Source organism: Falco cherrug, chromosome 7 (assembly GCF_023634085.1).
Source record: "Falco cherrug isolate bFalChe1 chromosome 7, bFalChe1.pri, whole genome shotgun sequence".
In the NCBI taxonomy this organism is placed as follows: domain Eukaryota; kingdom Metazoa; phylum Chordata; class Aves; order Falconiformes; family Falconidae; genus Falco; species Falco cherrug.
The window spans coordinates 15359497-15374746 of NC_073703.1; the positions used below are offsets into that span (position 1 = coordinate 15359497).

Sequence of the window (15250 nt, forward strand, 5' to 3'; positions counted from 1 at the left end):
AAGATCTGCAGCACACACTGGTGCTGAATTTTTGGATTTATATGAGTTGACCTTACCGTGTACACTTCACAACAGATGCATAGCCCGTTGTTCTTTGTGAAAGTATGTGTGATGTCCAGCAGAGCAGGCCTGATCATAGGAGCTCCAGTTAATGCTATGCACTGGGGTCTGTTAGGAGGAAAAAAGAGGTTGTATTGAATTGGGTGATGTAATTATTCAGAATAAGCCATTCTACCACACACTGGAAATCTTACCTGAAGTTTTTCACATGGTCTTCCACGGTAGTTAATGCCAGAGCACTGTCTAAGGCATTAATATAGTAAAGAGCCTGTGTAGAAGAGCCCCAGTTTACTTCTGCATATAATAAAAACAAATAATGCATATTAAACCATGGGCTTTTCCCTATATTCTATTGCAAAGGTCAGCAATCATGTCATCTATGAGCCAAGACAGGGTATGTTCTCTCATGCTTCATAGATCCAGAGCTGTCATTGTTTGTGCTTCGTAATAGAGTAGGTTTTGCTTATGTCATGCAAAAACAAATTCTTCCTCTGCTTAAAAACTGTTTTCTTCTCTGTTCCATTAACTTTGTATCCTTCTCCCATGTATAAAACGGACAAGCCTAAGTAATGTATTTGCTATGGAATTTCAGGAAGTTCAAATTAAACCATTAGGAAAGAACACTGTTAGCTCCAATTAGCTCTGTTCTACTATATAGGTCCAAAATTGTTCTCAAACCCCAGTCTTGGCATATACATCTTTTGTTACTGTGCAGCTGTTTGGGTGGATAATACAGATAAGAAACAGCTTTCCAGACTTTGATATCTACATGAATACAGATCAAGTCCTGTTATGCCAAGATACAAAGCTAACGTTTGATGCAACTAAGTGGAGTTTTGTGTAGAAGTCGTCTGTTATGAACCGTTCAGTTGCTGATAAATAAGTGCTGAACAAAAGTCACTCTCTGAGAGCAGAAGATGATAGCTTTTGTACAGTGTCTTCAGTGAATTTAACCAAGCTTTAAGCTGCTACTTTGCAGCAAGGACACTGGCAATGTACTAGGGAAGGGTAGCAGTTCTCAAACGCTTTCGACAACTGCCTTGTGACAGGTGTGTTCTACAGCTGCTGTTTACAGGAAGAGAACTGCAGACTGTCCTGGTGCGTATGAGAACACAGATAGAGGATGGAAAACAGTGCAGCAATATACACAGGAAAGAATAACACGGGTTCAGATTGGGTGTTGCTATCCCAAGCTAGCTGCAATGAACTCACATCTTCTGCTGGGAAACTTGCCTCGTTTGTTTGTTTGTTTGTTTTTCTACTTCAGATAGTTAGCACTGAAATCTGGACCTGGGTTAGTTTTGTCCTGCCTACGAATAACCAAACTGTCTACTCTGGTACTAGTGCTGTATTGTATTAGTGCACAGATTTCTGAGGAGAGCTGCTGTGATTTGCTGAGCTACTAAGTAGGGTTTTTTTCTAGCAGTGAAGTGTGCTCGTCTTTCTTGATTTACTGCAGAATTGTAGGGAGGTGCTGGAGGATGATCAGTTCATGAGTAATTCCACTTGTGTTTTTGTTGTATAATGGGCAGCAGGTTTACATTTTGAGTGAGGAGCCCAGACGAGCCAGCTAAGAGCAAGCAAAGGTAAGGTTTTGTGTGTGGATAGAAAAAAAATAATGAGTGATACTCAAGTAAAAGCCCAAAAGTAGTAAAGACATGGTGGGAATAAACTGATGTGCTAGAATGTTTATGCAAAGCCCTGAACCAGACTTGAAGTGCTTGTTAAATAGGCAAAAATTCACCAGACTATCATCTTAATTTATATTATACAAAGTGGTATTTAATGGGATGCTCCAGACTTCCCTCTGAAGAAAGGTATTGGAAAAAAAGTAATGTCTAATTCTGTAAGCAGAATTCGTTCCTGTGAAATCCAGTCTGGCTGCATAACATATACACAAAATAATAGTGTTTTGTGGTCTTACCTGGTTTCTTATAAGTTACATAAATATATAGAAAGAGCTCAATGGCATAAGTGATGAGAGCTGCCCACCAGTTGATGACAAACATGACACCACAGCACAACAGGGCTCCAAAAAGTGACACCCACATGTTATAATACCTGAATGCAGGTCTCCAACCTGTTTAAAGAGAATTGAGAAATTGTAAGAGTATAAAATATGGTGATCTACTGATTTTGCACATACAAACACACATGCAATTTGTTTCAGGCTCTGTCAGAAGGGGTGGGAGTGATATGTGCAAATTCTCAGGCATCACGAGTATCCACAGGTACTTTCAGGTGCTGGCTGATGCAGATTTCCATACATATAGAGTACTGGATCTACAAGACTTCTACTACAAACCCTTTCCTACTGCTTTGTCCAGCCTGGCTTTGAGTAGCCATTCTGTTTATATTTTTGCCAAACTAAAGTTCATTGGTTCAGAACTGAAAACAGATTTTCCTGTAACTCCAGGTGGTTGGCTACTGTGTCCTTTTGATGCATATATGTAGAACTTATTAATGGGCACTAAGCATTTGCTGAGAGTTTATCCCAATACTGTAAGTGCACCTGTCTTAAATTTGAAAATTGCCTGACCTCACTGCAGAACAATAAGATCTTTTGCAATTGACTTTAAAAAGATATTATTCCTGCTGCTCTTCAGCTGCAGTACTGAATCCATCCCCTGCTAGCAATTAAAATGATGAGGCAAGCAGTGAGCCTCCATGGTTTGCAGGTCCCTGCCAGGTGTTCTACAGAGCAGATTCTTTGGAGAGGGGAAAAAACACGGAGGATATGAGAAGAGGCTAAGCAACCCTATCTTGGATCATCTTTCTAATGAGGGAATGGGAAGATATTGCTGTGAAAAAATGTGCTGTCCTGCAGCCTTGCAATTATAATCTATCACTGTGAATTGGCAGAAATTAACTGGAGGAAATGAGAAAAGAAAAATGGCTGCAGTTTTGTCTGAAATGTTAAGTAGTGGCAGGGTAAGAGTCAGATGCACACACGTGAAGTCTATAGAGGTAATTTTTACTCAACTCTAAGGCTGTGTAGAGCAGGCAGATCTGCATTTGTTCATCTGTGCAGATAATTAGCAGAAGTGCTCATCTTTTCTGCCCTCTGAACAAATGGCACCATGCAGATCTATAGGAAGGAAGTTGATGTAGGCATTTATGTCACTACTGCAGTTTCTTCACACGGGAAATCAAAAATGTATTCCTCGCTCCTTGAATTGAATAATTGATTCACAGCAGAGGAAATTGTCTTTCCTGTGTGCCAAAACCAGTGTTGCTCAGCTGATTGACTTTAGTCCTTAAGGTGTCCCCCCTTCATTCATGAAGATAATGAGAATTATTTTGCTGTGGCAATGCACAAGCCTGAAAGCCAGTATGTCCCTTTGCTGAGGGACTCTCAAGTTACCCCTGAGCAGGACCTCATTGCACTTCCCTTTACAATTCTGCTACTAGCCACTGCAGAGCTGTGCTGATGTTGCCTGGTGGACCTGCTCTTGTTCTACGTGTTCCCTCCCAGGCAGCCTTGCTTCTAGTGTAATTACTGTGCTTATGAACTTTCCTGTAAATTTTGCTGTAGACTTGGAGAAGGGCACAATGGCTCCCCAGTATACCTTGCTTAGTTTGTGTGACTAGAGTTGGGGTAGGGTTTTATCCGTCCATGTTGTGTGATAGTGAGGGGTAAAAAACACCTTGAGAAGCTTTCCTGCTTCAGTGGGATCCTCCAAAGTAATTTTCATTGTGTACAACTGTAGGGAATGTAAGGACTAGAGCCGCTATTTTTTTCTTTTGGAGATAAATAAAATGCGATCATAGTCAATGAAAGCGGTAAAACCTCAGGTCACATAGCTTGGTGTATAGGTACCGCAGTTTTCTCTGACATACAGTCAAAAACTTGCAGAGATCAGACTATGGAAGCACCCATTTAAATCACTAGTGAATGCAGACTTACCTGGAGATTTTGCATATGAGGCGTGAAAGCAGGAGAAATTAATTAAAGCATATGAAGCCAGGAAGAAGTTGGAGATGATGGGAGCGATGGTATTCAGTTCAGCTGCAAGACACATGCACACACGTCAGACATAGGCACCAGCTTCTTAGATTGTTGGATAGCTTTGTCCTGATCATGAATTAAATCTGGACATGGTCTGAATCTGTCATCCAGGCAAAGCTCGGGTATTTTCCTGTGGTACCAATTTAAGGCCACCTTGATATACCTTCATTCCTATTAAGTAGTGTCTGCTGATGCTGATTTTAGTAACATTATATGCTATGCAAGGTTATACTTGATACTCTGATGCTACAGACTGACTCTTAATGATGTAGAGCTGGTGTAAATTTCAGAATTTTAAATACATAATTGAGAGGACAGATGCGTTTCACAAGAGAGTCATAGTTAAAACTTCTTGTTTTGCTTTTTAAATGGCAATCTCAATTCTATCTACGGAACTTCACATTTGCTTAGTATCGCAAAGTTGGAATTTCAAATCTTGGAAGAACTAATTTAAAAATCTCTGCACCCCTAAATGTGGTAGCTGGGATTTTCTACTACCAAAGCTGGCAAACTGTGATTTGCTTTGGAGCTGACTGCAGAAGGCTTGGCAGAGTAGGCTTCCAAATTATATCAGAATTATCTCCGAGCTGTGTGCAGTATAAACTGCAAAACCACTTTCAAAGTTTGTGACTTTGATATAGTTCTAAGCCCTGCCCTCTTCCAGTGGAATGAACAGGAATTGCACCTACTCCGCACCTCTGAAAATTAGGCTGTGGTGGCGTTGAGATGTTATGAGAGTCCCTGTTGGTTTCTTTTTGCCGCCTTTAAGAATGATGGAGTTGCTACCAGGGCTTTGAGTGTGCTTGGGCTAATGTCAGAGCTTACCTAACTGGAAATTTTTCTAACCATAGCTAATCATTGAATTAAAATATCAGTTTATATAATTCCAGATCATGAGATTATAGCAGTTGTATAATGATATACAAACCAATCAAAATGAATGCCATAGCAATCACGAAAGTGAGAACATAGCCCCTGATGGGCTCGTTGTTTTTTCCATATCCTTTGGCAAAGAATTCGAGCCCTTTGTAGACATTGTCCTTGCAAAGAGCCTGGTAAACAAATCAGAATTAATTCTGTTAAGCAGTGCTTTCTTGCATCAGAAGCTCACTGTGAGTGACAGCTTGCTAGGCTTTTGCTAAACAAAAATTAAATCTATCTTAGTAATTCAAGTACATCTACTGCTATGACACGTAAACGTTCAAGTAAAGTGATAAGGCAATATCCTACTATATTATTATACAGGGGGGGAAACAGAATCACAGGCATTTAGTACTTATTCAGTGCTTTAAAAAAAGATGAACTGAATAGCTAAATAGAGTCTAAATTGGAGGGGACTGAAGCACACATCAGTGGCTTGGTGTAAGTAGTACAGGTTCTCTTTCTGTCCCGTGCCCTCTATTCCTGTTCCCTCCACATGGCTGCTGCCAAGACAGCTTCTAGGCAGCCAGCTGGTTTGAGCACACCTGCCAGCACCTCAGTCTTAAAGTCCTGAGGGCTCCTGCATATTCCTGGTGCTCCTGTGCTTCCAGGGTGGCTTTCTGTAAGATAGAAGCAGTCCTGAAAGTAGTCTACCTATTACAAGCACGCATGTATCCCCTGCTTCTGCAGCAAAGCTGAGCTCTGACCGAAGGAACACTATCAGCCTTGCGTAAGGGTGCTTACCTGCCTATTTCTGTTGAAAAACATTCTACATACTGTTTTCCCTGCCTCTTCCTCCCACATGTGTCAGTGTTGTTTATAATATATACCATGTTTGGTACATTAGAGTTCAACTAAATTTTACGTCTATGGAGTAAAACAGAGTATAAGGAAACTGGTAGTTTAATTTTACCTGGAAAACTTTGGGTGCGCTGACAAGAGATGCTAGAGCTGATGACAAAGTAGCAGAAAAGATGCCAGCTGTGATGAGAGGACCAAAGCCAGACACCATGCTCATCACCTTTAGGAAAAAGAGAAGGAAAAAAGAATAGCCAGGCTTGCAGTTGGATGCACTCTTTGATCACGGACCCATTTAAGTACTGTGTTTCTACATGTCTCTGCTTTTCACAGTTCTAAATTCAATATAGTACAAGTCAGCTGTGAAGTAGGGAAATACGATTATTCCCATTGTAGTGAAAAGCAACAGAGGCATAGCCAAGTTTTTATACAAGTATGCAGCTGTCTGCAGAGGCAGGTGAGTACTCCATGAGATTTTCTCACCTCCTTTACTAACTGGTTGATATCAGTAACAGCCTCTACTTGATGGGTAGATAGTCATCTTGGAGCAAGAAGGGAAAGTGGAAATGGCAGGAAGAAACAGCAACGAAATGTGGTTGGAGGCACTTTCTTTGGTTTGGGTTGGTTTGGTTTTTTTCTTGATTATTTAATATGGCTAAAAAAGAGAGAAAATGCCTGATTGCAGCAGCGTAAAAGCAGTGCTGCAAACAGTAACGATGGTCACTGTCAGGCCTCCCTCCACCCTCCCAGAGGGGCTGCACTGGCCTCTGTGACCGCTGAAGCAAAAGCGTTATTGAGAAGCACCAGACAAGGAAGATGAAAGATAAAGTGGACAGATGTGATTGCCAGATGCTTTTTGGTGTGTGGGAAGTACTCCAGAAAAGAAACCAGTTAATCTTGGAGATGTCAGATGAAGACATTATTTTTTTTTTTTGTGACTTCAGTCTGGCAAAGATAAATGCAAGAAGTGAAAATCTGTGGCTGTACAGAGGTCACTGATTTAAAGGGTTGTCCTGGGTCTGGGCAGCTGAACTGAGGTGGGAGTGAGGATGGTAAATGATCAAGAAATGAAGGAAAAGTAGTCTGTGACAGGGCCAGTGTGTCCCTTTCAAGGTGGATACCTAGCCCTGTCATTTAGTAGAGCCAGCTGGGAAAAAAAGCAAGTGACTTTAAAAGCTACAAATGACTCGTTGAAAAGCAAGTGCAGGTGGGTGGTGAGCTCCTCTAGTGGGCCATGAAGCACAGGGGCTGAACAGACATCTGGGAGCTGTGGTTGTCAAACTGCAGAACTGCTTTACTTTGATGCTTTGTCTAAGCTTTATTTTGAAGAATAAAAATGGCAGTCAGTCTCTCTCTGGCCTAGGAGAAAGATCCCATTACTTCTCACTTGATTTTTCACTCACCTTTTTAAGAAGTCAGAACCCTTGCTTTTCGTACTTTGGCACAAACCTTTACCAGTGACCACAGCACCCCTGAGGTAAAATCACACCCATGTGTAAAGAGCAGTGAGAGGAGCTGCTCATCTAAAGGAGTTCCTGAGGTCTCCGTTAAGTCTAGATTTTGAATTTGAAGATGTTACTGCATATTGCTGCATGATACTTGTTGAAAGAAGGAGGTAAAACCTTACCAGAGTGCTGGGAGGGCTAGTGAATGGGCAGTATGAAGGTTATGTGGAGTGCAGGGGACTTTCCTTTTGGTTTTCCTATAGCTTTTACTTTTTTGGATAAAAGTGGATGTCCTGTTGCAATTAGTTGTCAGCAAATAATGGGTTTGCAAGTTTGTACTCATGAATTCGTGTATTGCCTATGATTATATATATAATCTCATTAAAACCTGAAAATTATTCATCAGCCCATAATCACATGGCTGACTTGCACATCTGGAAAAATCATAGCCTAGGCTGCAGGCAGATGATCCATTGCAGCTCATTCCAGGTACAACTGTATTATTGACGTTCCCAGTAGCATCTCGTACAACACAGGAGGCTGTGGAAACAATGATATATTGTTATTTTCCTTCCTTGTGACATTGGAAGAATGTTTTTGCCAAGCTTTGTCTCTTAGTCTGCACACACTTTGTACAAGTGCTGCCTTAGTCTCATCCCAAAGAGTAGCATTTCATGTTGGGCAGATTACTTCCCTCTAGTGTGGCTTTGTTTCTCGTGTTGTCTGTAAGCAACTGTTGACTTCTGTTACTTTTAAAATAATCAGCCAGTTGACTAATGAGGACTAGCATATTTCTAAGAGTACAGAACCAGACAGAGATTAAAAATAGATTAACTAACTCAGAAGTATATTGTCTGCCTGTGACTACTTTTATAAATGCCAGTATTCAAAGAAAACTGGTCAGTGAGGGTCTTAGGTCTAAGCATACTTTGTGTATTTAAAAAGGACACACAGTTTCTTTAGAGACACAGATCCTCAGCTGTTCAAATTGACAGAGCCCAACGGATGCCAATATGGTGAGAAAAAACTTTAAAGAGGAGAAATTACCAATTTTCTGTTTGGTTTTATTAATATTTATGCTGTCTTTTTGTTTCCCATCAGAAATGGGAAGAAACATATGGAGTTAACTCAGAGTGCTGATCTTAACATCTTTAGTGGCTAAAATATAAGTTTATGTAGTATCTTCAAATATGTCAAAAACAATGTTCTTGAGGGTCCCCAAATAACCATTATCTGTTTAGCAAACCGGGGGGAAGTATTGCACTGAAAAACAGACGGTTCTGAAGTTGAAATACAGCTATTGCCTGTGAGAACAGAATGATGCATAAACACAGATTTATAACGGAAGTAAAGAATGATTACTTACACTTTAATTGAAGGGGAAATTTAGATCCAAATAATGCAATAGCCTGAGCTGCAGCTTGACCTGAGTATTCAGCCTTTTGTGTAAAGTGCAAGAAACGTAGAACTCAAGAAGACTTGAGATTCATCTCCCAGTAGAAGGGAGTATACTGCAGGGGTTTTATGCACTATTGAGGTATTTACTCACAAGTAAGAGAGTTATTTACAACACTCTTTCTTACAGTACTCTTAAAACAGAAAAATAAAAATATTTTTCTTGAACAGAGATTTATTGTACCCTTATAATGAGAATGTAATTGCTTATTCCTCCAACACAATTCATGGCTTCAGTGCAGGTCTCCTTTTTACTCTTGTGTCTGTTTTGTTACCTCACATTCCAATGTTATAGAGCACTTAGTCATGTAGTGTATCTTCTTTAAGACAGGCAATTGATTTCTGTCTTTGACATATAACATACCAAATGTGTGTGTTACTGTGTTGCTCATGAGTGCTCAGTAACACTACTGAGAACGAGCAGAAGCCATGTGACATTTCAATGTGAATGAGGAACAAAAGACTGATCAGAGGTTCCTTTAATCTTTATTGTGCTCATGGATACGTGCTAGTGGTCTTTGTCACTGAATCAAATGTGAAAGTAACCATACAAGTTATACAAAAGTCCAGCTGCCAAACAGGGACTTTTGTTTCTGCTGATTGCCGCTTTTTCCCCCACTGTTTTTAGATATAGTAAAATCAAAACAACTGTCTCTTTATGTAATAAATCCACAGGATGAAAAAGCATTGAGGTTAATCATTCATTTGCATATCAGGTTTTCAAACTTCTAAAATCTTATAAATTAAGATTTTAATAAATTAGACGTGAAGCAGAAGTTCTGTACTTACCGACACATATTGCCACACCAATGTAAGCAACTGTTGTAATCACGATGGCCAGCATTGTTCCTTTGGGTATCGCAATTTGTGGATCCTTAAAACAAAGCAATAACACAAAAAACACTGTGACTTTGTGTGCTGCAGTCTGACTACATTTGCATGCTAGGGAATCCTGCTACACCGTGATATGAAGATATCTTTAGAGGGTAGATTTTTATCATTTAGACCTGCACCAACAGTTTGTGTCCAAGCATGTAGCTGGTGAAGCGGTCCGGTGGTGTAGTTCTCCTATCCTGGACATAGTGAACACTGCAGGGGCAGAGTTGGCATTTATAGCAGCAGGAGAGTCCTGAGCTTTGCGTTTCTGGGAGCTTCAAGCTCTCTTTACATTGCAGTGGGCTTTATTTTAATGTTTCATGATACCACAGGTAAGTGGTTACTGAACTAACCATCAGACTCCCGTGGATGACAAGATGGGGCCATTTTTGGTTAATTGGTAGGATAAGTAAATAGTCACCCTGTACAGAATACAGTACTTTTGTAATTAGCAACTAGTAATTGTTAGTTGTGTCTTGACAACAGGCCACATCCTTTCACTGTTTTGACTTTAAATTTAGATAATTTAACAAGGCTGAGTTATAATGCTTACAGTCCAGCTCACAATATTGGCTTTGATCATGCAACTAAGTAAGAGTCTAAAGATCTGCATTATACATTGTAATTTTAAAGGAGATTTTAATAGTAGCCAACCATACAATTTAGTATGTGTTTGTTTATGCTAGGAAGCACTTTTTATGAATTGTCTTCTTAAATTGGTTTAGTGAGTTTTTTTAAGTCAAAGATGCATGGAATGCAGTTTAAGACCCAGACTTTTGTACTTTTATAACTATGCTCATTGCATGGGAAAAAAATCAAAATACAAATTTGGAGTGTCGTGTGAAGCATGGATGAATGACTTAACTGTGTTAATAATTAATATAATTTTTAAATGAGGTAGGGACTTACTGAGCTGAAAAATAATTGCAAAGTCACCTCAGCTGCATAAGACCTTTTGCCCTCAGATCATGGTAACTGTAATTTATACAGTTCTGGTGTGCGTGTCTTAGGTGGTTGTTTTTGTGGAGTCTCATGCTGCAGTCTTAAACACTGTAACCTTAAATCTTAGGGTTAAAGCTTCTCACAGCTTTACAACTTTTAAATTTTATCAATAATTGAACATATATTTAATATGCTGTTAGCATTTTAGGATCTGCTCCAAAATTCTCTGAAGTCACTAGGAAGACCAGCTGTTTCTGTAGGTTGGCTTTGGATTAGGCCACTTTGTACATAGTGTTTGCGACTAATTCTAAAGAAAGTTTGATTGGTCTGTTTTACAGTTTTTGAATACTTCTTAGCTTGCCTTTTGGATTTCTGGAGAGGCTAGTTAATTTAATTAGACCTGTCTAATGCATCTAAACATGCTCAGTCGGGAATCTGCATCCTGGAGGACTTGGTTATAGAAATCCACTTACCGCCAGACTGAAACAACTGCAGAGCGCCAACAGGGGAACTGCTTCCCCTGCTCTGCTCAGACTCTTTCAAACAGCTTATGAAAGAAGTGCTGCTGCTTTGGCAGCTTGCCATGTACATAGAGCGCCGTGTATAGCAAAATAATTATTTTTGATAAAAGGATGGAGAGGGTGTGAGGCTGATTCAGTCTCACTGGACAGAAGTACAATGATTTGGGGTTTTTTAATTAAAAATGGAATCTCATAGATGCTAGTAGTGTCTCAGTTTCTACACATTTCCCTCTGTGCTTGGCTTCAAAAGCAGTCCTTTAAAAACAGAGGAGATGAGGCATGCAGCTCGGTGTGAGGAAGGGAAACAGTGCTGGCTGTCAGGGTTAGTAGGATCTGGTGAACTTGTGACTACTGTGCCAATAAAGAAATAACAGACCTTTGGTTAAATCCTTAAGGTATACGAGACGGTGGGTCTATATGGTAAAGCCAAAGAATTTCATTTGACATGCTGGGGTTACCAAGGTGTGAGCTACGTCTTTTTGTATGTTGAGGGTTTCTTTGGTGGTGGTTGTTTGTTGGTTTTTAGTATTGGTTTGCCAACTTGAATTAAGGATACCCCTGATGCAGTTCTGAATTTCCTGTAATATTACAAAGTATTGATTGCTCTGCATTTACTAGAGATTTTTTACCAAATGTTTTGCTGAGCTTTGAATTATTTCAGCTTCATATTTAGCTTTAAATACTTTTTGCATAAAATACACTGTGCAAAGTGATACAAAGTAGAGGGCACTCAAAGTTGAAACTAAATTCCTGTCCCTAATTTACCAGTATGTTTAGATATTGGAAATATCATCTCATACAACTGCTATACTGCAAGAGGAGAGTGGGAACCTGACAGAATGGCCACAGCAAGACAATTGGACACCGCTGGACCTCCTTTCCCTTTCTCTTCAGACTTCTTTCTTTTGTCACAGCTGCAAACCTGCAGCTTTTCCTTTGAGCAGCAGTAGTGACATGGGATTGGGACATACTTGCTTTCATTAAATGCTCTGTTTGCTCTGCCCTTGCTATGACCCTGAATAAAAAAAGCCAGTCTCCACCGATTCTTTGGAGGCAAACATGAGCTTAACATGAGCTTTACAGGTGTGGGTTTTGGGCTTTAGATTTTGCAAAAGAAGAGTGCCAGGAGGTACACGTGTAATCTCTATGTTGTATGCTGCTAATGAGTCATTAATGATATATTATTACAGTTTATTGAAACATGCTTTTAAATGATACAGCAAGCCAAATCTAAATGCAGTCATTTCTGTAAATAGCCATAATGCATTATGAGAGAAAATGTGAACTGATGTCTTTAAATAATAAAGCAAGTACTTAAAAGGGAGATTTTTGCTTCCCAAAATAAGACATGATTTAGGACTGAATACAGTGTTGATTCATAATTTGTTTTCTTGTTCTTTTTTCAGGCTACAGCTAGTGTTATGAAGTTAGTGAAATACATACTTTCAGATCTCCTGAGATATTGGCTCCTGCAAGAATGCCAGTGGCAGCTGGGAAAAAAATGGCAAACACCGAGAAAAATCCTTCTCCGCTTCTGAAATCTGGTCCAAAGTTTTCTGCAAATATTGATGCTGCAAATATAGGTGAAAATGAAACATACCACCAGGATTTGATTTCAAAGTTACTTACTGAAGAAGGTGAATAAGCTAGTCTTTCATGTCTGGACAACTGGGTTTGAATCTGTCTCATATCATAAGCAAAGTGAATTTGATTTCCTTAGTTTGGTCCCCAGTAGGATGTGCTTGTCTGCATCTCAGAGATACAGATCCATATCGAAGTGACAGGAGTGTCACTACAGCGCTTGCACTTAGCACTGTGTAGAACTTTGTCTGTGCTCTGCTGATATATAAATGACACAAGCTGCAGCTAACTGTGCTGTCAGCTTCAGCAGCAAAGAGACAGGCTCAAAATTAAAAATCAAAAAAATTGCCTTACTTTGGAAGCTTACTTAAAGTCAAGCAGAAGATCCTGATCTTGTGACCTTTTTGAGTGGAATCCTTAACTCAGTATGGAATGCAAACTTATTATTTTATGTGATAGATAGCAAGGTTACTTGCCTTGGTAATTAAAAAAGCCTCTTGCCTTCTTTTCGTTGTTGGTAGGAATGACTGTCCCAATAAAGAAGTTTGCAATGGCAATAAGGAGAACAAATAGGAGAATAACTTGAGCCTGTTAATAGAAATAAAAATATTTTCCTGATGATTTCAATTTACATTGACTGTGGAGATGGCTATATACTAAGTTATCTGTATGTGTTCCCTGTGAAAGATTAGTAATTTCTATAGTTTTTAAAAATACCAGGGATCAAGATAGCTGAATCAGCTAATGACAACAGCAGATAGTTTTTACTAAGGGAGTTAAGAAATATATAGTTATAATTTAATTTTATGTTAGTTTATTTAAAAGAAAAGGCAAAATGAAACAGCTAATGCATTAATATCAAGTATAAGACATTTTTATATTGTTATAAAATTTATTTAGTTGCAGTGGGTTGTCACTTTAAGGGTTATAACATCTAAGTAGTTCTAGTCTCCATCACAGCAGAATGTAATAATAAGGGTGCTATTCTGGACCTGATTTCAATAGCGGTATTCTGCCCTCTAAAAATATTTCCATTTGAATTTCTATTTTGAACTTTTTTTTTACAGGTGAAGGAATAGCAGAAATCATTAGAGATTAAGGAATGGAGAGCAAATAGAGCTCTTCTGCTGAGTAGAGCTTGAGAGAATACAGTGATAAAATCGTATATTTTTTTTACTACTGTTTATTCTGTCAAGCTGCATCAAAAATAAGGGCAAAAGGGGCACTTACTCAAGGCTCCAAATGATGCCATGAATTATAAAAATCAATATAATCAAGCTGTCTACAGAACACAAACTTCCCCTTCCCTTTTAAATGTATGTTCAAGGAAGAGCACAGAGTAATTGTGCTTTCATTGAATGTAATGATTAAACTGCTATTGCTTTTAGAAAGATTAAGCATAAACTGAAACAGAGTGCTTTTGAAAATTCCATCTGTTGTATAGCATTCCTTAGACACAAATGCTGTACAGTAGTCTAATATACTGCTTGCTTTTATGTTCTTTTAAAGGTTTACCTTTGCTTCCCATTCCATGCCAGCAACAGAGATGCCGAGAAGACATACAACAGTTATGGTACCTATTATTCTGATGTCGTTGGACTCATCTACCATCAGTGTATCACTCTCCTGAAAGCAGTAAGAAATATTATTAGAACCAGTCTTTTTCTGCCCAACTGGTGGGATCTGGTAACAAGGTGAAATAGAAAGCAGCGAGCTGTCAAAGTTTCAGAGATTTATGAGACCAAGTGTTTGTATGTCATGTTCCAGCTGGCTCTCTGTAGTTGAGGTTATTTGGCTGTCTAATTAGATGTCTGTTTCTTTTCTGCTTTTGCGATTCTTGTTGAGAAATGTATTAAATATATTCATAAGGTAGAAATAATGGAGAAGCATTCTGTGGCACGTTTAGACAGACCAGCTTATTCCCTGCTGAAGGTGTCCCTCAAGCCTCAGCTAAAAAAGTATTACCACTCAAATACATTACAAAAAACCAAAATACCCCAAACCAAACCAACCAACCAACCAAAAAGCCCCACAAAACAAAACCAACAAATCAATTTAATCATATACATGAAAAATCTACCTTTACCTTAAGAAGTTCTACAACTGTTTCCGCAAATCCAACTACGTACATAGCAACTGCCACTGCGTTTGCAAAAGCAAAGATAAGTCCTATAGATCCACCAAACTCTGGGCCTAGACTTCTTGAGATAAGGTAGTATGCTCCACCTGCAGACAGAAATGGTTGTTATTTCAGCACAACTAAATGCTCAGGTTTTGCTTATTTTTCTCACATGAATAATAGTGCAGGAATCTCTGCCTTTAGCCTAACAAATGTAGTATTTGACCTGTATTAATAGAGGACACTGATTAAAAAAAAGGAATGTGTTTTGTACTGGTTCTGCCTTTAGACTTCTCTGTATGCCTTTTTATTGCAGAAATCTTGTTAGTGCTTATTAGCATGCAAAACTGGACCTTCAAATAATTTTTCATGATACATAATATAGTAACACAGAGCAGACAGAACCTCACTTCCAGACAGGTTTTAACTTACTTGGATCTATCCCAATGTTAGCATGAAAGATCATATTCTGTGGTACCTTGTAAAAGCTCCTGCATAATGATGCAGTGAATCTTTAATCTCT

General features: G+C 39.0%; 1 protein-coding gene and 1 long non-coding RNA gene across 5 annotated transcripts in view; one reads left to right on the forward strand and one right to left on the reverse strand.

Moving 5' to 3' along the window:
• LOC114016363 (uncharacterized) overlaps nucleotides 1-15250 on the forward strand; it is a 47340-nt gene that overhangs the window by 26073 nt on the left and 6017 nt on the right. For both annotated transcript variants that reach the window (XR_008733359.1, XR_003560795.2), the window contains 2 exons: nucleotides 12434-12664; nucleotides 14118-14243. This is a non-coding gene — a long non-coding RNA (uncharacterized LOC114016363). The remainder of the gene's footprint in view (nucleotides 1-12433; nucleotides 12665-14117; nucleotides 14244-15250) is intronic.
• SLC12A1 (solute carrier family 12 member 1) overlaps nucleotides 1-15250 on the reverse strand; it is a 52259-nt gene that overhangs the window by 21195 nt on the left and 15814 nt on the right. For all 3 annotated transcript variants that reach the window (XM_005431857.4, XM_055717342.1, XM_027807416.2), the window contains 12 exons: nucleotides 14695-14834; nucleotides 14124-14234; nucleotides 13085-13196; nucleotides 12471-12598; nucleotides 9478-9562; nucleotides 7622-7773; nucleotides 5904-6011; nucleotides 4998-5121; nucleotides 3968-4069; nucleotides 1985-2140; nucleotides 255-354; nucleotides 57-168 (listed from right to left, as the gene is read on the reverse strand). In XM_005431857.4, the coding sequence (XP_005431914.1) occupies nucleotides 57-168; nucleotides 255-354; nucleotides 1985-2140; nucleotides 3968-4069; nucleotides 4998-5121; nucleotides 5904-6011; nucleotides 7622-7773; nucleotides 9478-9562; nucleotides 12471-12598; nucleotides 13085-13196; nucleotides 14124-14234; nucleotides 14695-14834 (1430 nt within the window). The remainder of the gene's footprint in view (nucleotides 1-56; nucleotides 169-254; nucleotides 355-1984; nucleotides 2141-3967; nucleotides 4070-4997; nucleotides 5122-5903; nucleotides 6012-7621; nucleotides 7774-9477; nucleotides 9563-12470; nucleotides 12599-13084; nucleotides 13197-14123; nucleotides 14235-14694; nucleotides 14835-15250) is intronic.